The sequence below is a fragment of the Miscanthus floridulus genome, chromosome 17 (genome assembly GCF_019320115.1).
Source record: "Miscanthus floridulus cultivar M001 chromosome 17, ASM1932011v1, whole genome shotgun sequence".
Taxonomy (NCBI): Eukaryota; Viridiplantae; Streptophyta; class Magnoliopsida; order Poales; family Poaceae; genus Miscanthus; species Miscanthus floridulus.
The window spans coordinates 70,857,134-70,881,739 of record NC_089596.1 but is presented as its reverse complement, the minus strand read 5'-3'; the positions used below and the strand labels follow the sequence as shown (position 1 = coordinate 70,881,739).

Here is a 24,606-nt window from a genome sequence, read left to right as displayed (position 1 = left end):
AAGGGGGAGATTGCGAACACAAGGTTGACAAGTACCCTTGTGTGTTCGTTTTGTGATGAGTGATTGTCAATGTGATCCATGAAGTGGGTTGAGTGGTGACTAACCCTACCATGGCAAAAGCTATGTGTGCGACATGTCTTTTGGCTTGTGTTGTGCAGGTGTGGAGCTCGGATGCGGTGGTCGATGGCGAGGTGAAGGTCAAGGAGGACGTGCCGTGCCGACAGACCAGGAGCGGTGAAGGACGGACGTGAGGCTTGGACCGAGGGACCCAGAGGCCGGGTGACTAGCCGCGGTGGCTGACACTTGGGACATCGACAAGTGCAAGAAGACATGGAGTGACGGTGTTGACTGGGTCAAGACGGCGGATGCGCGAGTCGAGTAAGGCTCAGGAGGACTTGGCGGGCCGGCCGGTCGAGGACGGCGGTGACACGCGTCGGATGGCGGGGGACGCGTATGGAGTACGCTACCCGCGGACGGTTTGATGGTTTGGGTCTCAAAACCATCGGATGGACGGTTTACGGGTTTGGGCCTCAAAACCCGGGCGGAGGTTCCGAGGAGGGACGGACGGCACGTGGCGGTATCGGGGAGTTCGCGTCGAAGCGAAGCTACCGGTGAGAAGGCGCGGTGGTCGTCGGATCAAGATTACACCGGGTTGGACAACAACGCCCTTGGGCTTAGCGGTTCAACTCATTTGTATCCAGGGGCAAAACTGGGAATGTGTAATAGCCCTGTTAAATAGGATGAGGGAGCCCCCATCTCCCTCACCTCCTCTAGTTTTTATTTTCTCCTTTAGGGTTTCTTCCTCTAGTTCGCTTCCATGTATGAGAGAGGTCCACAACTCAAATTGTGACTTGGTTTTGAAGGAATCGGTGGCCGTAACCACCATATGCCCTCCGGGATTCATGATTTAGTTGTGTTCTTGATGTGATTTTGGTGTTCTTCACGAGCTCCTTTTGTCCCCTCTTGTTTCCCCTCTCGATTCTTCATTTTGGGATTGTTTTGGTTCGTTCTTGTTGCCTTGGATCGATCAATCACATGAGTGGAAGCTTTCCACCGAAGGAAATCCACTAATTCCTCACGAGATTGTAGATCCGGGCAATTTTAGTTCTTGACCTATTTTTGGGGGATTCTTCAATTCCTTCGATTCACGGAGTTAGAGTTTGTCTCAGGCCATGATCCTTTAGAGGTTGCCTTTCTACTCCATTGTGAACCCTTGTGCAAAGTTTCAAGTCATTTGGAGTTGATTTGATCAAGTTATGGCTTGATTTGATTTTTCCCGAGAAACTGCTCGCTCATACCGGACGCGTCCGATATGATCTAGGACGTGTCCGATATTTCTAACTTTGGAGTTTTGAGCTGAAATTTGGTGGATACCTTCCCTTTGTGTCTAAGAGCTATGGTTAAAAATTTCATGTTTTTTGGACACCGTTTGACGGGGTTTTGGATTTTTCTCCCTTGGTCAGCTTGCTGCTGAAAATACCGGATGTGTCCGATATAATACCGGACGTGTCCGATATTTGCAGGGGCAGTGCTGTTTTCTTTTGGGAGTTTACTCGTTTAGGCTCCGATCTGTGTTCCGTTTGCTTTGTGGTGACCCGCTGTGTTCTGAGGGAGCATCCACCCTTCTCTAGGGTCGTGGTCATCAAGTCTATCGTGTATGCTTTTTGGGGATTGATATTGGGACAGTGGTCGAAGATTTTGAAAGAAATTTGAGGCTCCCATTCACCCCCCTCTGGTCGCCGTTTCCGGTCCTTCACCACCTTTTCTTAAAGTGTGTTGTGGCTAAACAGATGAGGCAGCTCTGAGGATGGACGGCTTCTAAATGTAGGGGAGCCTGAAGACATGCTTGGTTATAGATGTGACCACTAATGTTGAAAAATGTTATTATTCATATTTTGATAGGGTAAGATGGACTTCCTTTTTAATATTTCTTTTTTGTGTGAATCATAAATATAACTCATGAATCATAAATATATCTCAGTGATGCTTAATGACTTCACAAATATGCCTTTTGGTTATTTAATTTGCATGGTTATATGCTGCCATTGCGTTAGCACGGGCATTATACTAGTAAACACTAGAAGATCAATAGAAATAAGTACGCAAAGCATTATTGCTAATAACAACAAAATAAGGTCATCGTGGAAAGCTCGCTGACAACAACATGTCCTCTTCCATGGTGTATTGCCTACTTGCTTCGTTATTAGCTCGTTCAGTTGACATGTAGTGAGCCATAGTATTATCCGCATCATGACTACTTTGGGTATTTGCAACCTGCCTCCTTTTAACAAGAAAATTTTGGAGTGTCATCTCCACTTCCCTCATTGTAGGCCTGTCTTCTCCCTTCAATTTTGTACATATTGATGCTAGTGTGGCCACTTCTTGGACTTCTCTATCCTTCTCCTCCTCCAAGACTTGAGGATCTATGATGTCATCTACTTTTCCTTCTGCTAGAAGTGAGACAAAATGTGAAACAAGACTACCACCATCAATAGACTCATAGTTATTTGGTTTCTTTCGAGTAAGTAGTTCTACAAGAACAACACCAAAACTGAAAACATCACTTTTGTCTGTTAGTCGGCCTGTGTAGTAGTACATCGGATCTAAGTAGCCAAATGTTTCTTGAACTGCTGTAACCACTCCTGTCTGATCAATCGGGATATATCTAGAAGCTCCAAAGTCCGATACCTTTGCAGTTAAAGCATCATCAAGAAGTATGTTGGAGGATTTGACATCTCTGTGAAATATTGGCATTGAAGCAGATGAATGTAGATAGGATAGCGCTTTGGCGACTTCTGTTGCAATCCTCATCCGGTCTTCCCATGATAGCGATCTTGGTCCTTCAACATGAAGATGGTTATAAAGGGTTCCATTTGAAATGAACTCATAAACTAGCAAAGGGACTTTTGACTCAAGGCAACATCCCAAGAGCTTCACCACATTTCTATGATTCACTTGAGAAAGAACTGCAACTTCATTTATGAAATCATTGATTTCTCTTTGAACTACTATCTTTGATTTCTTGATTGCCACAACTTGCAGATCTAGAATACCTTTAAACACATCTCCATGTCCTCCACCACCAACTATACGAGCTCTATCAAAATTATCTGTAGCCTTTTCTAGATCCCTTAAGGTAATTACCATCCGTTGACCAATGTCTGTGTTGCGTGATATTAACTGCTGCAATAGTAAGCCATGATTTTCTTTGAAAAATTTGTGTTTCATCTTCTTCACCTTCCTTTGTTTTATTCTACGCATTATGATGGGACCACCAAGTGCTAGAAGCAGAAGACTTGTACCACCACCTACTCCTAGCCCAATGCTTAAACCTGTAAAGGTAAGGATGGTACACATTCACGACTTGAAAATATCCATAACTATGGGGAAAACATGTAACCTAATTTGAGAGGAAGATTTAGTTTGTGGATGATTACACGACTAAACATTTGAAACCTCAGTTCTATCGATACAAAAATAATTTAAAATAAGGTGACAAGTGCACATAGTGGCCTGTTACCTGTAAAGGATTTCTTGATTGTGATGCATCCACCATTTGTGAAAGGATTCCCATAGGTTCCATCATGACATAGACAACCGAAACTTCCTGGTAAATTTTGGCAGATTCCATAGCAGGAGTGTGCTTCCGGGTTCTCACACTCGTCTATGTCTACAAAAGTAGGTATAGACAATCAATTAAGCCAGAGAAAACGAACAGCATATATAGGTTTTGGTACAAAGGAAATATTCACCGTGCAGCTAGCGTTACTACAATAATACTTGTGTTTATTCAGAAAAGAGTAAAAAAAAAGTATAAGTGGAGTTTGGTAGATTTTAAGCGTCTCAAATATTTACATCCCCAGTGTAGATAGATCATAGTTTTACTTGAAATGCTACTTAATTGTATAAATAAGCTGTAGAAATCTGTTTCTTTAAACAAAATAAGCTGTAGAAATCATTTTGATCGTGTTGCATATACCTCTGCATCCATTTGGCATTGAAGCGTTGCCCGTATAGCCATTAGGGCATTGGCACACAAAACTTCCTTGTGTGTTCTTGCAATCACCATAGCAAACGTAAATGTCTGGAGATTCGCATTCATCGATATCTAAACAAGCAGCACACGGACATTATTAGTTAATTTAAGAGCACTAGGAAGGTCTGCAACTCTGCACATGCATATTCTATTCTTGAAGAGAAGGAATACCTTGGCATCCACCTGAAACATAAGGATTGCCTTGATAACCATCTGAGCATTGACACCGATACCCACCATGGGAGCTTTGGCAGCTGCTGTGGTTGCTGCGACATTCGGGGGCGGACACATTTGTTGGACACGGCGAGTTGTTAACAATTATCCAGTCTAGGGTGGCCGGGAGCCCCTTAGGACTGCGATCTGGACTGAAAACCATGTCGAGTGTGTAATTGAAACTATGGTCGACTATGTATATAGACTGAGTAAAGGGTAATCCTCCTTGAAGCCGGTTGATCTCTATGTTGTATAAAGAGTAGCTTAGAACGATGCTAGCCTCACAGCAGTTTATGCCGCCAGTGCAATCACCATTTGTTGCCGGCAAAACCACAGGCAGGCCGGTTTTGGATACCACGGACGGGCAGAAAGCAGTGCAGGAACTGACCAGGTTGTTCTCTTCCGCCCCGAGAATGGTGACCTGCGTGTTGCATCCTAACACCAGCAGCTTGTTGATCGACTCCGACAGGAAGTAGGGCCCGCTCCTTGGGAGGCCGCTCCCCCATGTCCCGTTCGTCGTGCGTCCGGCGTCGTCGTACCGGAGCACCAGGCCGGTGCTGTTGATCCGCACCGTGCTGCGTGGCACCGAGATCTCGAGCACTTGCACGGTGCCGTCGCCGAGGAATAATAGGTCCGGTGAGCCCTCCCTCTCCCCGTACCTGCAGGAGAGGTTGAAGCCGCCGGCGTGGTAGCAGCCGGGCTCCACGCCGAACGGGTACGGGATGCTGATGTTCCCGCAGGTCCTGGTGCAGCTGCTGCTGCCCGGTGTCGCCGCGGCGCCGAACGGCAGCAGCAGCGTGGCAGTGGCAACGACTGCAGCCGCGAATGCTACGACTCCCACTCCCCCGGCGTTCTTCATTTGTGCGTGTATGTGAAAAGAGACAATGGCGACTGAGGACAAATTGCATATATAGTAGTATTATACTCCTAGTTTATTACACCAGCGCCATGACGACGACCTAGTTGAGATGTGTAGGTCCCTTGATGATAGACGCGGTGACTAAAACACACAGAAGCAATTAAGACGATCGTACAGGCAACATCTTTTATTTAAAAAAAAGGTTGGACCTCTGCTTTTATCGAAAGCAACGTAACAGTAACAAGTACTGGGGTAGCTAGTTACACAGAAAGTTCTCAAACAGAAATACAGGCAGCTTCCTTTAGACCAAGTCCTACCTTTCCTTGCAAGACGAGGCCGTGTTTCCACTGCTTATAGTTAGGCCAGTCTCCAAAAGAAGTTTCATGACCTTATTTTCAAAATTGTCATATCATACAGATGAAATGGAACACGAATGAAACATCACTCTCAACGAAGAGTTTTATTGTATGATTTTATAAACATTTAAATTCATAAATCATAGAAAGTTGATAATTGTGCCACAAAATTTTATCCCTATGAATTTATTCGCTGCTCTCTTCTTAAAAAGGTAGCCACTTTACTAAAAAGGGCTTACGTGGGAGATTAATTTGAATAAAGCTTTCACTAAGACTAGCCTTAGGCTGTGTTTGTTTCTTGGGACAAAAGTTTAGCCCTGTCACATCGAATCTTTAGATATCAATTAGAATATTAAACATAGGCTAATTATAAAACTAATTACACAGATTGAGGCTAATTTGTGAGACGAATCTATTAAGTCTAATTAGTCAATGATTTGACAATGTGGGGGCTACAGTAACATTTGTTAATTATAGATTGATTAGGCCTAATAGATTCGTCTCGTTAATTAGTTTACTCTTGTGCAATTAGTTTTATAATTAATTTATGTTTAGTCCTCCTAGTCATTATCCAAACCTCTAATGTAACACGGCTAAACTTTAGCCCGTGAATCAAACATGACCAACTTCTTCTCCGTCTCAAGCACACTCTGCTAGGCACACCACCGCACACGGCACGTTCCGTTGCGGGGCAGAGCCAGGGGACGACTCTGCCGACTCGTTCCGTGCATCCAGCCTGCTACCTCGTGGTCGTCGTGACCATCCCCTGGCCTGTGATGGCACACGCGGGCACGCAGCGACCGAACAGCACAGCCGCTCTGGCCTACTCACGTTGCCGTTCCAGTCTCCATTGACAGAAGCGTCACTGGCACTTTGCCGACTCGTTCCGTAGCTCCTTGTGCAGTTACTCCTGGTCCTGGGCCGTGTGGCTACTGCAGCTGCTTTCGCGGCGCCGTATCCGAAGGCGCGGTCTAGGAGAGTTCCGCTTCTAGATTTTTTTTTACTCCGCTCTTTAATTCTTTGATGGAGTGTTTTTATTGGATTTATAGGAGAAAGCAGGGTGGAGAGCCGATGATAATTAATTCTCTACTGATTCTCACGAGAATATAATAAGGAGCAGGATAAAACAGGTTGTTTTAGCTCCCAGCTTATAATATAAATTGAGAAGCGATTCTCTCATGATCCTCGCGTGAATTAGTTGACATTTTGAAGTTTAGCTGGTTGGGAGTGTTTCTCTCCAAAGAAGCTGGAGCTAGAGCTCTCCTAAACGGCCTCGAAGTCTTTTTACCTACTGTTGACATTGAAATTTCCCCTGTCTTGCCCGTCTTCCTGCAATCCCTAGTTCATTCATTCTCTTTTAGTGCACCTTGTATTTGTCATTTTTATATGAATTTTTCAAATGCAAGTTTGCATATAAACTTCTTTTGTTTTTTTAGGGGACATATAAACTTCTTTTGTGTGAGTACATATTTGCATGCACTCTATGGATGGGCCAAGTTTGAAATTTTTTTGAACAACCGAAGTATGTTTTTTGAGTTGGTTTCCATGTTTCCAGCCAGTAGGTGGTTTCCACCACATATTTTGCAACAATATATATTCCATTCTGCTGTGAAGCTATCGTGGCCTTTTTCAGTCCCCACCATTTAGATCCATGACATCCAAGTTTCCCACAAGCACTGGCTCCTGAATCCTGAAGCTCAAATTAGTTGAGACACTGATGGATACACAAGCTTAGACCCTGTTTGAATCAAAGGATTATCAAAGGGAATTTAAAAGAATAAACTTTTAAGGGAAAATAATTACATCATACTATTTGGAACCAAGGAGTGTAGAGTTGTTTTCTCAAGGAAAGAAAATCAGAGTAGTACAAACCATAAGAAATAAAACCTCCACTACCATCCGTCCCGTCCCGTGACTCCGGACGAGCCTCGCCCACCCATTCACGGACCCATCCTCGTCCAATCATTCACGGACCCAGCCCGCGTCACATGCTCACTCATCACTCCATGCCCCCGCTCGCGGGACGACTCCACTCGCCCGCGCCGCCCCCGCTCGGATGGACTCCGCTGTGCCGCTCGCAGGCGCCGCCCGCGCCGCCTACCATCGTGGGATGGACTCCGCTCACCCACGCCGCCCCTGCTCGTGGGACGTAATCTGCCTGCGCCGCTCGCCGGCGCCACCCCTGCTCGCGCCGCTCGCCCACCGTTCTGACTCGCGCCTTCGTCACTGCCTCGGCCACTGCCAAGGTCCGTGCCGTCAACGATCTCTGCACCGGTGACCTCTGAGCACTCCGTGACATCGAGCTCCGCTCCGGCGTCGAGCTACACAAGGACGAGCTCCATTTGTCCAAGCAGCAAGGTGACATTGCGCTGAAAGCATGTGTTGCAAGCGTATGTTTCAAGTGTTTCAGTTATTTTAGAGGTATGTTGCAAGGGTTTTGTATGGATGTTGCAAAAGTAGATCGGGATGTTGCATATGTTGCAATGGTTGTATACTTATCTTGCAAACATCTGTCCCCAATATTCCATCTGTTTTTTCAGACGTACGTTGGAAGTTGCATATGTTTCACGCATATGTTGGAAATGTTTTATCTGGATGTTTCGTACGTGTTGCAATGGTGTCGGTGTTTTGGACCGGCGGACCCTCAACCAACTAGTAAAAATGTACTGCGTGCCCCTAATCCCGGATGGTGATGCAAAGAGACACAAGGTTTATACTGGTTCGGGCAATAGGTGCCCTACGTCCAGTCTGAGAGGTCGATCTTGTATTCCTTGCACCGAAACGCTCGTAGTAGGGGGTTACAAGCAGGGCGAGAGAGGGATCTAGTCCCAGGTCTCTGCGTGGAGCGGCGTGGATTGCTTGAGATGTTGATCTCAGGCAGTGGGGAAGCGTGCGCGTTACAGAGTGTCGAGCGTGTGTTCGTCTACCTCGTGAACCCGTCTATGCCTGGGTGTGTGCGAGCGTGAGAGTAAGTCTATCCTCTTATACGTGTTCGTTTATCTCGTGTCCTCGGGACCCCCTAGAAATGGCCTCAATCCCTCCCTTTTATAGTTGAAGGGGGGACAGGGGTGATACATGTGTTAGCTACGCGGCGTCGTGCGAACAGAGGCGGCATGTCCGAGCCCTGTAGCCTGTTACTGTGGCGGCATGGTCAATGGAGCGGTCCTGCCCTTGAAGTGCTGGAGCAACGCGCCGGTCACATCCGATCATGTGCGACGTGGGAGCTCCAGTGATAGCTTGACGCAGGGCCTGGCAAGCGACGTGCTGGTTGTTGTGTGTTGACCGCGTGAAGAGCCGAGGCTCAGTTGGTGCCAGGGCTGAGCCGTCGTGGGGGGGGGGCTCAGCGGGCGCGAATCCTGAGGTTGCCGAGACCCTGAAGTAGATTGCCGAGGTGTGGAGGGAGCAGTTGATCCTATACACTAATTTCGAGGCTATAGTAACCCAGACTTGACTCCCCATGCCGCGTTGTCCTCGAAGCAGTTGGAGTTAGGCAGCATAGTGTGGTATGGGTATCAGTCGTGGGCACAGTGCTGAGCACAGTGGCCGGTAACCCCTGCTCTGTCCTATCTCGGACGGAATGGCTTTGATGTGACTGGCGTCTCGTCGGCCACTCCGCTGTGTCAAGCTGTCGTTCGGCTGATATCGCGGGAGCGGTTGAACGCGCTGGTTGAACGTGACATCTTGTCCGAGAAGTTGGTCGAGGCAGAGGTGACGGGGTTGTTTGCCGAGCTGGCCTTGAGCGAGGTGGAGAATCGATAACTCGTCCGAGGCCTTCCGGGCGGGGCCTCAGGCGAGTCGGAGAATCGGTTCCCCGTCCAAGGCCTTTCGGGTGGGGCCTCGGGCAAGTCGGAGAATCGGTTCCCCGTCCGAGGCCTTACGTGCGAGGCCTTAGACGAGGCAGAGGATCGATAGGCCATTCGAGGCCTCTCATGCAAGGCCTCTAGCGAGGTGGAGAGTAGGTGGCCTCGGACATGGCCGGGGTTTAGCCAATAGTTGTCTCTTGGCTTTGATTTTGATGAGGTCTAAGCGATTTTTTCAGTTGTTGCTTAGGGGACCCCTTCTTATGGTACCCGACAGTAGCCCCCGAGCCTCAGGGAGAGTGTGAGCGCTCTCCTTGAGGTTTTGACGAGATTCGGCTCGGAGCAACCCCTGGCGGGATGGTATTTCGTACTCGAGGCCTTGATGGGTGCGCGCGAGCGCACCCATCAGGTGTAGCCCCCGAGGCCCTGGAGGAGTGAATTGATTCCTTTAGGGGCTTTTCTTACATCGTGCAAGGGGTTTTATCGCGTTTGGTAAGCCCTTGAGTGCGAGTTTGGGTCGCTGGGCCTCGATTCGTTTGCAGGAAGAGCCCCCGAGCCTCTGCGCAGAGCGAGAGGGCGATCAGGGGTTTCCTTATCTTTTTTGTGCGGCCCTCACGCATCATTTTTGTTCGGAAGGAGGGGTGTTGGGTGCCATGCTAACCTCGGTGGGCGCGAGCAATGACACCTCCGGTATGCTGTTATCGGGTAAGTCCGAGTGGAGGCCCATGCCCCATTCGATAGCGGTCAGCTAGCGGTCTAGAGACGCACTCCAAGAGTACTAGAGGGCTTCTCTAGTGGGTGCCGGGGCTGTTCGATGGGCCCCGGTGGCTCGGTGCCTCCCTACGATGGGATCCCATTCGGAGACCTCCCTGCCGGTCTCGGACACGACTTAGGGCGTCCCGAGCGATCGTTCGCTCGGGCCTTAGCCATGTGCGGGCTCGCCCATAGTTGTCCCTGACTCTACTGCCCTAGGGCGGCTATCAAAACCCTCGGGGGCCCAGCCTTCGAACCCCTGGACCGTAACGGGCTCGATGCCCTTTATCGCATTTTTTCGAGCCTTTGAGTACGAGCTTGGGTCGCTTGTCTTCGTCCTAGGTGCAGGAAGAGCCCCCGAGCCTCCACACAGAGCAAGAGGGCCGTTAGGGGTTCCCCTGACTTTTTGTGTGACCCTCGCGCGTCCTTTTTGTTTGGACGGAGGGGTTGTTTGCTGAGCCCCCTCGAGTGCGAGCCTAGGTCGCTGGGTTTCGGCAAGGTTGCAGGAAGAGCCCCCTAGCCTCTGCACAGAGAGAGAGGGCCATCAGGGGTTCCCTTGGCTTTTTGTGCGACCCTCGAGCATTCTTTTCGTTCGGAAGGAGGGGTTGTTTGCTGAGCCCCCTCGAGTGCGAGCCTGGGTCACTGGGTCTTGGCAAGGTTGCAGGAAGAGCCCCCTAGCCTCTGCATGGAGCGAGAGGGCCGTCAGGGGTTCCCCTGGCTTATTGTGCGACCCTCGTGTATCCTTTTTGTTCAGAAGGAGGGGTTGTTTGTCGAGCCCTCACGTGCGAGCCTGGGTCACTGGGTCTCAGCAAGTTTGTAGGAAGAGCCCCCTAGCCTCTGCATGGAGCGAGAGGGCCATCAGGGGTTCCCCTGGCTTTTTGTATGACCCTCGCGCATCCTTTTCGTTTGGAAGGAGGGGTGGAATATGTCAAGCTACCCTCGATGGGCGCGAGCAGTGACACTTCCGGTGAGCTGTTATCGGGTAAGTCCGAGTGGAGGCCCATGCCCCATTCGATAGGGGTCGGCTAGCGGTCTAGATACGCACTCCAAGAGTACCAGAGGGCTTCTCTAGTGGGTGCCAGGGCCGTTCGATGGGCCCCGGTGGCTCGGTGCCTCCCTACGGTGGGATCCTATTTGGAGACCTCCCTGCTGGTCTCGGACACGACTTGGGGCGTCCCAAGCATTTCGTTTGCTTGGGCCTCGGCCCCGTATGGGCTCGCCCATAGTCGTCCCTGACTCTGTTGCCCTGAGGCGGCTGTTGAAACCTTTGGAGGCCCAGCCTTCGAACCCCTAGACCGTAACGGGCTCAGTGCCAAGTTCCTTCGTGTGAAAGGAATCAGGTGGGGATATTCCCCTCCCCATCAGCTTGACAACGGTAGGTGCGCCTTTTGAGGCAATTTTCTCGGGGAGGCGGAACGGCGCCTGCCGCTGCTGCGGTCGGACGTGATGCCCTATCAGCGGATGGGACATAACTGTTCACGCATAAAATAAGGAAAAGGTGGGTGCGTGGGCGGTTAAATCAGATCTAGATTAACTGTGCCAGATCTGAGGGAAACTTTCCCGATTTTGTCGCCCCCCCGTTTCGCTTCCTTCCTGCATAAATACGCAACGAGCCTCGCCCCTCCCCTCCTTACCTTGCCTGCATTCGCCTTTGCCGTCCTCGAGCTGTTGCTAGGAACAGAGAGCGCCGGGGAGAAGAAGAGAGAAGGGCGAGGTAGAGAGAGCGAGAGAGGCTCACCGCCGTAGTCGTATTCTCCATCACACCCATGGCCGGCGCCGTTGTCATTGAGGCAGACCCTTGGGGTCAGTCCAACGTATCCGTGGAGACGCTCCAGTCGCTCGTCGACGATGACCTTCTCCATTCGGTTACCGACCCCAATAGGCCAGAGTGGATTGCTCTGTCGGGCGAGCTAGAGCCAAGGCCACGCGACGGCTACATTGTGAGCTTTGTGTCCTTTCACAAGTGCGGCCTTGGCCTGCCGGCGGACCGGTTCATGCGGGCGCTCCCGCACTACTACAGCGTGGAGCTCCACAACTTCAACCCCAACTCCATCGCGTAGGCGGACATCTTCGTCGCCGTCTACGTGGGGTACCAGGGATTGCTCCCCATTGGGAGCTATGGCTCCACCTCTTCCGGGCGGGGCATACCACCAAGCCGACGGGCACGACAGGCATGAGGAAGGTGGTGAGGGCTGGCAGCTGCACTCTCCAAGTGCGCCAGGATCGGTAGCACCTTTACATCCCGGCCCAGCTCACGTCAACCAACTACCGCTGGTACACTAGCTGGTTCTACCTCCGCAACGATGACGGTGGACTTCCCCCCTACACCGGGTGGATCGTGGAGAGCTGCCCGGAGAAGTGGAGGTATGGCGTCTTGAAAGAGGATCAGCCCAAGCTGCAGCCGCTCCTGGATGGGCTAGAGCGGCTACGAAACCGCAGCCTTACGGCGGTTGTGGCCGTGGCTACCTTCCACCGTCGGAGGGTGCTGCCGCTGATGGCTCGGCGGCGGCGCCTGTTTGAGATAAGACCGGACGAGCCGATTGAGGGCATCCGGATGTCCGCCTCCACCCTCTCCGATGAGGAGATTCTTCGTCAGGTGAGAGAGACAGTGGAGGGGTGGCTGAAGATCGGTGGTCTGACCCCGTTTGCGATGCGCCCATCGCAGGGGTACCTTTCTTTGGTAAGTCACACGCTGCTGCGGCCCCCGAGGCCTCCTCGTTCCTTACTGTTTTCCGGTCCCATATTTGCGTTCACCGTTCCTACAGGGGATGAGAGACGTGCGAGCCTCCCGCCGCCCATTCTTGAGGACGCAGCATGGCGGGCAGCGAACCGGGCGCATGCCGAGGCGCAGAAGAAGCGGAAGGATGCCGAGGAGGCAAAGCGCATGAGGAAGATCCTTGCATGTGAGGGGCAAGAGAAGCGCCACCGGCAACAGAGGCAGGACGGTCTCCCGATGGAGTCGTCTCCGTCGCCGTCACTGTCGACAGATGCTTCGGACGGAGATGACGAGAGCGAGATGGGGCGGGGTCCCCTGGACCATCTCCCTGACGTCGAGGAGACAGCGCCCGGGGCGTCGGTGAGCAGCCTGGTGCTCCCAGGAGGAGGAGGAGGAGAGGACGCCTCAGGGCCAGCCATCGCCCGCCCCAGGGCCAAGGCCGACACGCCTAATGCATGGGCCTTTGGAAAACGCGCTGTCAGCCCGGTGGGCTCGATGGCAGAGGTGGAGCAGGTGGCGGCGGGGGCGACGCAACTGCCCCCGCAGAGGATCGAGGGGGCGTCGGAGTCCGGCGAGAGCCGGCCGGCACCAGCGGATACGGAGGTCGTGCCACCGCCGCTGCCACCGCCATTGAAGAGGCGGGTCGTAGTGCCGAAGCGGTTGCACCCCCGCTCAAGGTGAGTGTTTTTTCAGCGGAGTTCGTATCGTTTCCTGCTCACTTTATGGTCATATGCTGACCAAGTGGATGTTTTGCCTTCAGCCGAAAGCGTAAGGCGGAGGTGCCTGCCCTAGCGCCGCTTAAGTCGCTCAAGGTGAGCATGGGCTCCACCGCTCAACAGGCAGTGGAGGCGCAGGCCGTCATACAGCGTGGTGGGGCGTCGGCGAGGTCCGACCCAAAGAAGCTGGTCGCCCAAGGGGAGGTTACCGGGGCGGCCACAGAGCGAGCGGGGGAGGAAACGCCTACGCCCTGCAAGGCCGAGGCCCGTGAGTCAGATGGGGCCGGGGTGCCCTCAGTTGCCGAGGCCACCGAGGGCGAGACAGAGGCCCCCCGGACTTCCGAGGCTGAGGCGACAGAGGTCGGGGCACCCAGGACCGCCGAGGCCGACATGGTGGGGACTGGAGCCCCCGAGACCACCGAGGCCGGGGTGGTGGGGACCAGAGCCCCTGAGACCGCCAAGGCCAGGGTGGTGGGAGCTGGCGTGAGTGTGGCGAAGCCGGCAGACCAGGAAGTGGAGGCGGAGGCGGGGCAAGCCTCAATACCGCCGCCGGTCCAAGGCCCACCGCCGTTGCAGGAGAGCGCCCGAGAAGTGGAGGTCCATTCGATCTCCTCCGATGATACTTCCTGGACGAAGGAGGTGGTTGATGCCGAGGGGGCCGACACTATGGAGCAGCCGGCTTCGACCTCGGGCGAGGGAAGCTCGGCCCTCGTGCGGGTACGATCCGAGCCCCGTGGGTGGGATCACCAGTGTGTCCTGTGGCAGAGTCGGGACGACCCTGAGGGGGAGCCTCTATTCGCCCTCGAGGATGCGGCCGAGGGGGGTGCTGGGACACCTTTGAGCAATACCGCCAGCTGGCAGAGCGGTCACTGCGGACAGCGCTGTCCGTTCTAGCCGACGATCTGCCTGGGGTCGCCCAGGTTTGCGCCTTCTTTTCTCATGTGGTGTCGTCTTTTTTCGAGTTTTCTCGTAGTGAATGACCCCTGTTTTGCCTATCTAGGAGCTCGAGACCCGGTCCCTCGGGAAGTCATTGTTCCTCCGACGGGAGAGGGATGTCTAGGACCAGCTCCAGCGGCAGAAGGGCTTGCTCGCTGACGCCAACGAGCTTCTGTCGGCACGGAGCATGGAGGTGGAGGACCTCTGCCTTCACTGTGCCGATATGAAGGCCGAGGCGGCCACGGCTCAGGAGCAGGTCGCCCCTTTGGCGGCGCGGGTCAAGGAGCTGGAGGAGGAGCTGACTCGGGTGGCCAGCGATCGGGACACCTTTTGGTCTTGGGCTGAAGAAGCGACGGCCTCTGCCAAGGCCCTCGCTGGGCAGCTAGGGGCGGAGTAGGGTGCGCACCTGCTAACGAAAGGCTCCCTGGCAGAGGCCCTCAAGGTGGCCGAGGCCTCTCGGATCGAGGCTGTGGTCTAGAAGGGAAAGGTCGAGGGTGAGTCCTGTTCCCCTTGTTTTATTTATTTTTCTTGTGTTCGACCCCTAACTCCCTGGTGTGATGCAGAGCTGGAGAAAGAGGCTTCCAGGGCGGTCGAGGCTTCTCGGGTCGAGGTCCAGGGCTAGAAGGAGAAAGCCGAGGCCTCTCGGTCGAGGCCCGGTGCTGGAAGGAGAAAGTCGAGGCCTCTCGGGTCGAGGCCCAGCGCTGGGAGGAGAAAGCCGAGGGTGAGTCCCGTAGGCCTCCGCCCCTATTTGGTTTGTTTTCCTTTGCGCTCAACCCTATTCCGTTTGTTTTGGCGCAGAGTTGGAGAAGGAGGTCACCCGGACAGCCGAGGTCTCTGTCGCAGTGCAGGTAGTGCTTGAGGCCGAGATCGGGGAGCACGACGCGCTGAAGAGTGCCACCCATACCGTGTGCGAGGCCCTGGAGGTTGAGGGGGCCCAGTCGGGCAGCTCCCTTAAGAGCCACTTGGTCGCGTTGAGTGGCCAAGTGTGCGAGCGACTTCGGGGGGCACTGCACACGGGCGTCAAGCGTGCCCTAGCCATCATCTCCTCACACTATGCCGGCGTCGACCTCGAGGCCATCAGTGACGGCTACATCTTGCCAGAGGATGACGAGGAGGCCAACGAGGAGGTCACGAAGCTGATGGAGTCAGCTGAGGGCCCCGGCATGGCGCTGGCCAAGCTGTTTGAAGAGGAGGTGGTCCCTCCCCCACCGTCCGCCGATGCTGGAGACCCTGAGCCCTAACCTAGGCCCAAGAGGCCATGTAAATAAATTAGGGATTACGTTACAGTATCATAACGCTGGTGGCCTATCGAGGCCTTTTTGAAATACTTATGCGTCTACGCTTCTTAATCATTTTTCTTTATTGTATTTCCGAGCCTCTGCCCTCTGTCTTGTTTCTAAACATATCATTCGCAAAAAACTTCCTCGGAGCCTAAGTTGTCCCTAGGGCAAAAAGGTGGTGAGGGAGTGCCGTAGCCCGGAGGCGTAGGCCGTCTCGTGACTCGTCCGGCCTTTTGGCCCTGAGACAGGCTTTCGGTCCTTAGGTTCTTTACAATTGATTTGTCAGAGCGTGCTAGAGGGTTTGGCGTGGAAATTTTTTCGAAAAACGACTAAAAATGGTGCGTGGGACTTAGGCCGGAAAATGAGCAGCACGGATGGCTCTGGTAAAGACTTGGGGACCAGGCGGCTCAGGGGAAGGACTGCGGTCTTCCCCGCTATCGTAGCGGCCACCTCGGTGCCTCCCGTCCGGACGAGCCTCACTCACTCATTCACGGACCCATCCTCATCCAATCATTCATGGACCCATCCCGCGTCAGCATGCTCACTCTGCACTCCATGCCCCTGCTCGCGGGACGACTCCACTCGCCCGTGCCGCCCCTGCTCAGACGGACTCCGCCTGTGTCGCTCGCAGGCGCCGCCCCCGCCCGCGCCTCCTGCCATCGCGGGACGGACTCCGCTCACCCGCGACGCCCCCGCCCGCGCCACTCGCCCACCGTTCGGACTTGCGCCTTCGTCACTACCGCGGCCACTGCCGAGGTCCGTGCCACCGCCGATCTTTGCACCGGTGACCTCCGAGCACTTCGTGGCATCGAGCTCCGCGTCGGCGTCGAGCTCCACAAGGACGAGCTCCATTCGTCCAAGCAGCAAGGTGACATTGCGCTGAAAGCATGTGTTGCAAGCGTATGTTTCGAGTGTTTCAGTTGTTTTAGAGGTATGTTGCAAGGGTTTTGTATGGATGTTGCAAAAATAGGTCGGGATATTGCATATATTGCAATGGTTGTATACTTATGTTGCAAACATCTGTCCCTAATATTTCATCTGTTTTTTCAGACGTACGTTGGAAGTTGCATATGTTTCACGCATATGTTGGAAATGTTTTATCTGGATGTTTCGTACGTGTTGCAAAGGTTTTCAATTGTTTCATGTGTTTTTTTGCAAGTGCTTCAGATGCAATTTTCAAATGTTTCATCTGTCTTCAGACGTATGTTGAAAATGTTTCATATGAATGTTTCAAAAATAGATCGGATGTTGCACATGTTGCAATGGCGACGGTGGCTGGCGGACAGCGGCCTGCCGCAGGGCTTCGGCTCCTACTAGCCTTGGGCAAATTTTACCGAGAACCGAACCGAAAAAACCGAGAACCGAACCGAATTTACCGAGAACCGAAATCTCGATTCCCTATTCGGTTCCCATTTCCTAAGTACCGAAATTTGTTCGGTTAATTCGGTTCCTCTCCTCGGTTAACCGAACTACCCGAGGAACCGAACTCCCGCCTCCTGGAGACCCGGAGTCCCGGCGCCCCCCCTGCGACGGCCGACCTCCCGCGGCGCCGCATCCCCACCCAAAGTCCAGCGCGCCCTCCCGAGTCGCTGATTTTTTGGAAGCTGGGGTTGTTTGGTTAGTTCGGTTCGGAACCGGAACCGAACCGAACTAACCGAAGCCGAACTTCGTCAGTACCGATTTTTTTGGGAGAATCGATCGGTACCGACTTTCCTGGGAACCGAAGAACCGAGGATTCGGTTCGGATCGGTAGTACTGAATGCTCAGGGCTAGCTCCTACCTCGTGCCTTCCTCTTGCGGCACGCCTCGCCCTCTCTTCTCCCTCCCCTCGCTTTCCTTCCCTCAATCTTGCCGTGGTAGTTCGAGCTCGGCGGGAAACCCTACTCGACGAGCACACAAAAGCCTGCGGAGTTGGTGGCCCCGAGTGGGCCAACGGCAGCGATGCTCGCGTAGTGGTCCCGGAACAAGCTGATGTCTGCTCGCTACGCGCGGGAAACAAGCAACCGCGGGCATCCGTCCGGACGCCAGTAACGCCCTTGCTCTTTCTCTGCTTGCTCATGTTCATGTATTTTTTCCCTCCATTTCAATCATCTCAAAATATCTATTCCTATATTTCAGGTTCTTATAGTTTTTCACTATTTAGTATATTGTATTCCTATGTTTTTTTTTTCTTATTCCTCTATTTTACGTTCTTTTATTCCAAACAGACCGGGTACTGCCGTACTTGTAACATTGGTAGAAGTGCGTAACCTGTGTATATTAGAAAAGATGAGTGCGCCACTATATGAGATACTGAAGAAATCCTCTCGACCGTAAAACAATAGAGAATCTAGTGTTGTAAATTTCATGATTGGAACTATCAACTATTTCCATGCTTTGAATACTAAAATTTAGAAGCATTTATTTAGTTGGTAAAGTAAACTCTCCGAACACAAGTGTCCAAATAATATTTGAGCGCTCATACGAAGTGTGGCTCCGAATTTGGTTACCCGCAGATTTGCCATACGTGTTCTTCAAGTCTGGTTGGACCTGATTGCTTGTTCCCAGTAACTGTATGTCTGTATCTGCATCAGATCCTCTCCTTTCTCAGTCAGCCCTCAAATTCAGCCCGTGTTTAGTTGCCAGGCCAAATTCCAAAAAAGTGCTACAGTACCCATTACATCGAATCTTGCGATACGTGCATGGAGCATTAAATGTAGACGAAAAAAAAACTAATTGCACAGTTTGGTTGGAAATCGCGAGACGAATGTTTTGAGTCTAATTAGACCATGATTGAACACTAATTGCCAAATAAAAACGAAAGTGCTACAGTAGCCCAAAATCCAAAATTCACCCTACTAAACACCCTCTCATTCAGCATTTCCATTTCAAAAACTGTAGCAACCATCAGCTGTATGATTATGAAGCACCGCTACATGGCCACCGAATAAACTTCCCCAGGACGTGAAGCACGAGATCTGTATTGAACGACGGTAGGACAAGCGACTTACTCCGCTGATGACAAGATCCCCAGGTGGCCACAGGTCCCACGTCGCTTGCAGTTGCAGAAATTATTCGTCGACGGAGACGGCACATGGTGCTCCTCCCGGGTAGTTAGTTTATTGCACGCGGTGCACCTGCAGGTCCTGGTCCTGCACGCGGTCCACCTTCCATTCATCTGCTCCATCTTCTTCCTCTTTGTTCGCCAGCGTATAATAACTTCTCTCCTCTGCAAAACTGCAACTGATCTGATCCGGGCTGCGGCGAGCTGTGCTCGCGCTGATGGAGATTAAGAGGGATGTATGGAGCCTGCTGCTCGTGCTGCTCCTCGGGCAGCTCGTCGCCTTCGCCATGGCCGCCTCAAGCTTCACCTCCTCCGTCATTGCTAATCTTGGTAGTCAATTTCTCATTGGACTGACCAGTGACCAGTATACACAGATTTGTTAGTGTTTATGATAATTTACTTGATGGTTGTTATCTGGATAGTGGTAATTTGAGTTACTACTTACCTTGAATTAATATATTTGTGCAGGAGTTAATGCACCACTGACACAGTCTTTCTTCGCTTACCTGTTGCTGACCATAGTCTATGTACCAATCGTCCTGCGTCGACGGCAGAAGCTGCAAGTAAGAGTAGCTGCATCAGTTAACCCAGGAAACTGTTGCAATTCATAGCTCACTGTCTTGAGTTGTCTTGCAGATAGCATGGTACTGGTATCTAGCTCTGGCCTTCTTTGATGTACAGGGGAACTATCTTGGTGAGTACTGAGTAGTATAGACACGCACTACACAGTTACAACTCAATGAGATTTTGTTAGGTCTCTCTTGCTACTGCTGATCAACGTCTAATGTCCCAGTTGTGAAGGCATACCAGTACTCATACATTACCAGTGTAACTTTGTTGGATTGTTGGACTGTTGTATGGGTCATCATGCTCACCTGGTACGCATTGGGCACAAGATACTCACTCTGGCAGTTCGTGGGGGCAGGGACATGTGTGGCAGGGCTTGCCCTTGTGCTGCTTTCAGATGCAGAATCTCCAGAGGAGCAAGGTAAGTTACTCCAAGCATCCTACAGTTCAATTAGAAAGTCAACAACAAAGACTCAAGAACAAGTGATTTTGAGAACTAGGAACTCATGGCAGTAGTAGGACCTGTCCATACCGTCTCCCTTAAAAGAAATGATAGAAGAACAATCAAGAATACCAATACTAGTGGTGCATAAGATGGCAATGCAATAGGTGTAAATGTAAACATGGCTTTAAGAACCTTGATTGTTCGCTTGTTGGTTTCAGCCAGCCCAAACCAGCCAACCAACAGTATTTTCCTCTCACAACAAACCAGCACCAGCCAGCCCAAACCAGCCCAGAAACCAACCAGCGAACAGGCCGTATGATTGAAGTATACTTTCTAGTTTCTGTGGTTGCATAATTGTTAACATCATATGTAAAATCTTATTTTCCTGCAGATCCAGGAAAAATGCCACTTCTGGGGGATGTCCTTGTTATTGCCGGGACAGTTGGTTTTGCGTTTAGCAATGTTGGGGAGGTTAGTTATATATGCATTACATGCATCTGCTGCTATCAGCAACAGTTTCTCACAGTGGCAGTAAGCATTTCATTTTCCTCATATGTGTAGGAATACTGTGTCAAGAAAAAGGATAGAGTTGAAGTTGTTGCAATGCTTGGACTCTTTGGGTTGCTGATCAGCATAGTGCAGATGTATCCTCAAAAATTCATTATTTAGTTATACACCTGTATAGAAAACTGGCATGATCTATTGGCAATCACATCTATACATTGCTCTCTTTTGCAAGGTTAAACTATCACCACAGTTTTTCTGGAGCAAAAAAAATGGTAACTGCATAACCTATATTAATGGTAAAGGAATAGTTAAAACAAATTGGCATGATCTGTCAAATGACATCTTTAAATATTTTTTCTCTCTTTTGCGAAGTTAAACTATCAGCATAATTTCCTCGAACAAAAGTTGTAACTATAAATATGACCCAGATTCTTGTTACCTTTTAACTTGATGAACCTTAGACTTATATTTGAAAGGAAGGGCCTAGAAGCAGTTACATGGTCTTCAACAATGGTAAGAAAAGTACATTCTACCATAAAACTCCCCATAAACCTTACTGATTTTATTATCTGGAAACTCATTCCTACTTTTGTCTTTTTCATTTGTTCCAGATAAATCTGTTTGCAGGATTTGCAGTGGCAATTTTCATATTCTACACAATTACTCCTTTCGTTCTTAAGGTTAAGATCTCCAACATGTCAGGGATGGCATGAGCTCCACAAGTAGAAACTCCTGTCAAATGGTTATGGTCTATTAATAAAATAACCAAAGAATAAAGGAAAACTGTTTAAATAATAGTGGCTGACTACACAATATCAGAAAGAAGAAAGGTCCACTTATTGTAATTTCAATCGGTTGAACAATAATTTAGCCTTTTTATTCTTATATGCTCTTTTTGCAGATGAGTGGATCTACATTGTTCAACCTTTCACTGCTAACATCTGACATGTGGGCAGTTGCCATTCGAGTTTTATTCTATCAGCAACAGGTGATTTCTCTGAACCCAGAATACTCGTCCCAAATGGTAACATATTACCCAATATGCTCACATATTTCATATGCAATCCACAGATAAACTGGTTGTACTACCTAGCATTCACAGTTGTGGCCATTGGATTAATCATCTATTCGTTGAAGTAAGTCTGTATATACCAATAATTTGCAGATATGTGACTCAATGGCTGCAGAAACCTAACAAAATTTGTTTCTTGTGATATATGAAGTGATAGTTCTTCAGATGATGAAACAGCTGCAAGTACAGAAGCACCAGCCCAATATCAGCAACTACCAATTGAAGACAATTCAACAAGAATTGGTTCCAATTCAGGTAGCCAAGAAAGGACACATAAGGAAGAAGTTCATACCTGTTAGCGGGGTAGGTCAATGGATAGATTTGTACCAAATAAAATATGTCATAGAGATATGCAGAGTAAAATGTTGGTCACTTCATGTATAGGAAAATGTTTAATTGTCTCAAGCAGCAAAGCAAGATGAGGAAGGGAATCAGAGTTAATTTTCTCTACACGTCAGTCCAGCAGATCATTCACAATGTATAAAAAATACATCGGGTCAAAAGGATCTTCGACTAGGGATTGCGAACCATCACAGCTGGTCTGCAAAGCATAATAGCAACAGTACGAACATGTAAAGGGAGTTACTAGTCACTAAAGCTCTTTCAAGAATTGCCTATGAAGGAGAAAAAAATATTTCTGAATAATGTATGGATAGCTTACATGCTTTAGTGGAATGCAGAGTGCTGAAACACCACAGTATTTTCTTCTTAGGAGAATTATGATTTAAAAATAATTTCTACATTACTCATTGCAAAATTCTATGAGAAGTATCATTCCCCGTGAATTGGAAGCTAAAAGGAGTAAGTGGAAAATAAGAATTTGGTTGAACTCATCTGAATGATCAGGATATTGGCCAGTCATCCAGTTCAAAAGATAGACTGGAAAATCTCAAACTTATGGTGATTGAAACTTGAAGGTTGTCGAGAAGCAAGATTGCATGAGTGGAATATATATCACTGAAGCAGAAATTGACAACTGTAATGTCAAACAGAAACGATACGCAGCTCACCCTTTTTTGGTACGGGCTCTTACCTCTTTTTTCTCTTAATGACACACAGCTCTCCTGTGTCGAGAAACAAATAGAGTAAAAAACCTGTACCACAAGTCCACAGCAGACATAGATAACTGAAGTATCAAACAGAGTAAAAACTTAAACAGTGAGCAAACATTGACAATTAAACAAAACTTAAACAGCAAGTAAACATTTTCAATCAAACAGAGTAAATATACAAATCCGCTGGTCAAGATGTTCAATTACCCTTCAGTAACCTTGGCTGCCAGGGAATCCAATCATCATTTCTAAACTGCAAGCCAAAAACGAATATCAAATAATCTTCCAACAAGAAAGTTTAGGCACAGTCATATGGACAGTTTGCTAGAACTATAGCTCAATGTCTGAATATAAATTGAAGGGGCAAAAGAAATTCTAAAACCAAATTAAAGCACTGAACTTGCATACACTCTGTGGAATAACCATGAAGGCCTACTAACCTTCACTCAGATGATACGCGACAGTATGTGCAGTATGCACATACATCACCCCTTGCATGGAACGTGTTCAAACTCCAGAAACAAATGGAACCGTTTCTGCTACTGGATGCAACGGCATTACAGAAATTGAATCTAACTACACCAATGTCTCTTACAGGTGACGCCGCCTGTGCTCTCTTGGATAGGCTAACAACTGGAGTGGCAACTACCCAATGCTAAGACAGACACATGCCAATTCACCCACATATTCCGTCGAACAGGTGGTGCGTGCCCCGGAGAGAAGCTACCACCCAACTCACTCCAATGAGACTCTACTCAGATGGGTCTACGATACCGCGCCCTAGTAGTCGGTTAAAAAAAAAGGTAGTGCTGGCGTCCGGATGTCCGATGGATACCGATCCATCGGACGGTGCCGCGGACGCAAACCCCCGCACGTCTACGTCACGGAGGCCCACGCCGCTCCCCCGTTTCTCTTCTGTGCTCGTTTCCCCCGCGCCGCGCGCGCCCCAAGCTCGCCCCCGCAACCCGTCCCCATAGCCCGCCGCGTCCGCCTTCGCACCACCCCACGTGCGCGACGAGCATGCCCCATCGCCCCCTTGACCGCAGCACCCCCATCCGCTCGCCCCCAATGCTTCCGTCCACTATCCCTCCGACGAGCCACGCGCCCCCGGCCGCCTGGCTCGCCCCCGGCCGAGCAGCATAGAAAACTGGAATAAAACACGTACAACGACACGGAAACAACTATTGCAACATTAGGCTGAAGCAGCTGAAACACCATGAACATATTACTACAACAACACGGAAACAACTACTGCAACATTAGGCTGAAGCAGCTGAAACACCATGAACATATTATTGCAACAACACGGAACAAACTGCTGCAACAATATGTTGAAGGAGCTGAAACATTTGGAACATATTATTGCAACACTGGGTGTGAAGCATATGAAACAACGCTCGAATAAAAACACTTACAACAACATAGAACTGCTACTACATTGAAGCAACTGAAACATTTCAAAAATATTATTGCAACATTTGTGCCAAGCATATGAAACATCCAGATTAGAATGATTGCAACATTATCTAGAAATAAGTGAAACATTTTGAAACAATGCCTGCAACAAAAACTTTGAAACAAAATGCAACATAGGCAAAACATCCCCCAGATCTACTCGTGCAACATCCTTACGATTCAACTGTAACATACCTCTGAAGCATCTAAAATAACTGAAAGAGACAATTGCAACATATAGGGGGGAGAGAGCCTGCACGGGGAGCCCCATGGCCACCAGATCTGAGGGCGTCAGGAGCTCCCTGTGGGGGAGGACGCTGGTGTCAGGGAGGGGCGCCGCCGGTGTGCAGAGGAGGGACCTGGGATGTGGGAGGAGGACGTCGGGGTCGGGGAAGGAGACGTCGATGTGGGTGAAGGAGTCGCCGTGGTGGGGGAGGACGCCGGTGTCGAGGAGGGGCGCCGCCGGGGTGGGAGGAGGGAGCCGGGGTGAGGGAGGAGGGCGCCGGGGTTGGGGAAGGAGACGTCGGTGTGGGGGAAGGAACCGCCGTGGTGGCGGAGGAGGACGCCGGAGTAGGAGAGGACACTGCCGCCCAGGAAGGGAGCGAGGTGTGTGGAGGATGGGCAGAAGGCGGGGAGGAGCGCGGCCGCTGGCTCGCAGCGCTGCGGAGCGCAATTTGGGGCGCGCGGGGCTCCTAGATCCATGGGGGGAGGAGAGGGGAGAGGAGAGGAGCAGCGGCAGCGGCAGCGAACGTGTGGACGGACTGAACTGCAGTCCAAGCGCATAAGACTGTGAGCGACGA

At 50.6% G+C, this 24,606-nt stretch overlaps 2 protein-coding genes across 3 annotated transcripts; one reads left to right on the top strand and one right to left on the bottom strand.

Annotated features, from left to right (window-relative positions):
* Window positions 1-2,032: 2,032 nt before the first annotated feature.
* LOC136517506 (wall-associated receptor kinase 3-like) lies at window positions 2,033-5,136 on the bottom strand. Its single transcript, XM_066511078.1, has 4 exons — window positions 4,208-5,136; window positions 3,980-4,108; window positions 3,521-3,670; window positions 2,033-3,332 (listed from the first exon to the last, which is right to left on the bottom strand). Exons 1-4 carry the CDS (start codon window positions 5,106-5,108, stop codon window positions 2,137-2,139), a joined length of 2,376 nt encoding a protein of 791 aa, XP_066367175.1. The 5' UTR covers window positions 5,109-5,136; the 3' UTR covers window positions 2,033-2,136.
* Window positions 5,137-18,769: 13,633 nt separating this feature from the next.
* LOC136516834 (uncharacterized) lies at window positions 18,770-21,974 on the top strand. Of its 2 annotated transcripts, none has more exons than XM_066510325.1 (11): window positions 18,770-19,038; window positions 19,177-19,271; window positions 19,345-19,402; window positions 19,502-19,696; window positions 20,112-20,191; window positions 20,282-20,364; window positions 20,704-20,740; window positions 20,839-20,907; window positions 21,129-21,215; window positions 21,299-21,363; window positions 21,451-21,974. In XM_066510325.1, the coding sequence occupies exons 1-11, from the start codon at window positions 18,927-18,929 to the stop codon at window positions 21,596-21,598; spliced, it is 1,029 nt and encodes a 342-aa protein (XP_066366422.1). In that variant the 5' UTR covers window positions 18,770-18,926; the 3' UTR covers window positions 21,599-21,974. The 2 variants fall into 2 exon arrangements, with proteins under 2 accessions (XP_066366422.1, XP_066366421.1); XM_066510324.1 differs by having other exon boundaries at window positions 18,776-19,038; window positions 20,689-20,740.
* The last annotated feature ends 2,632 nt before the right edge of the window (window positions 21,975-24,606 follow it).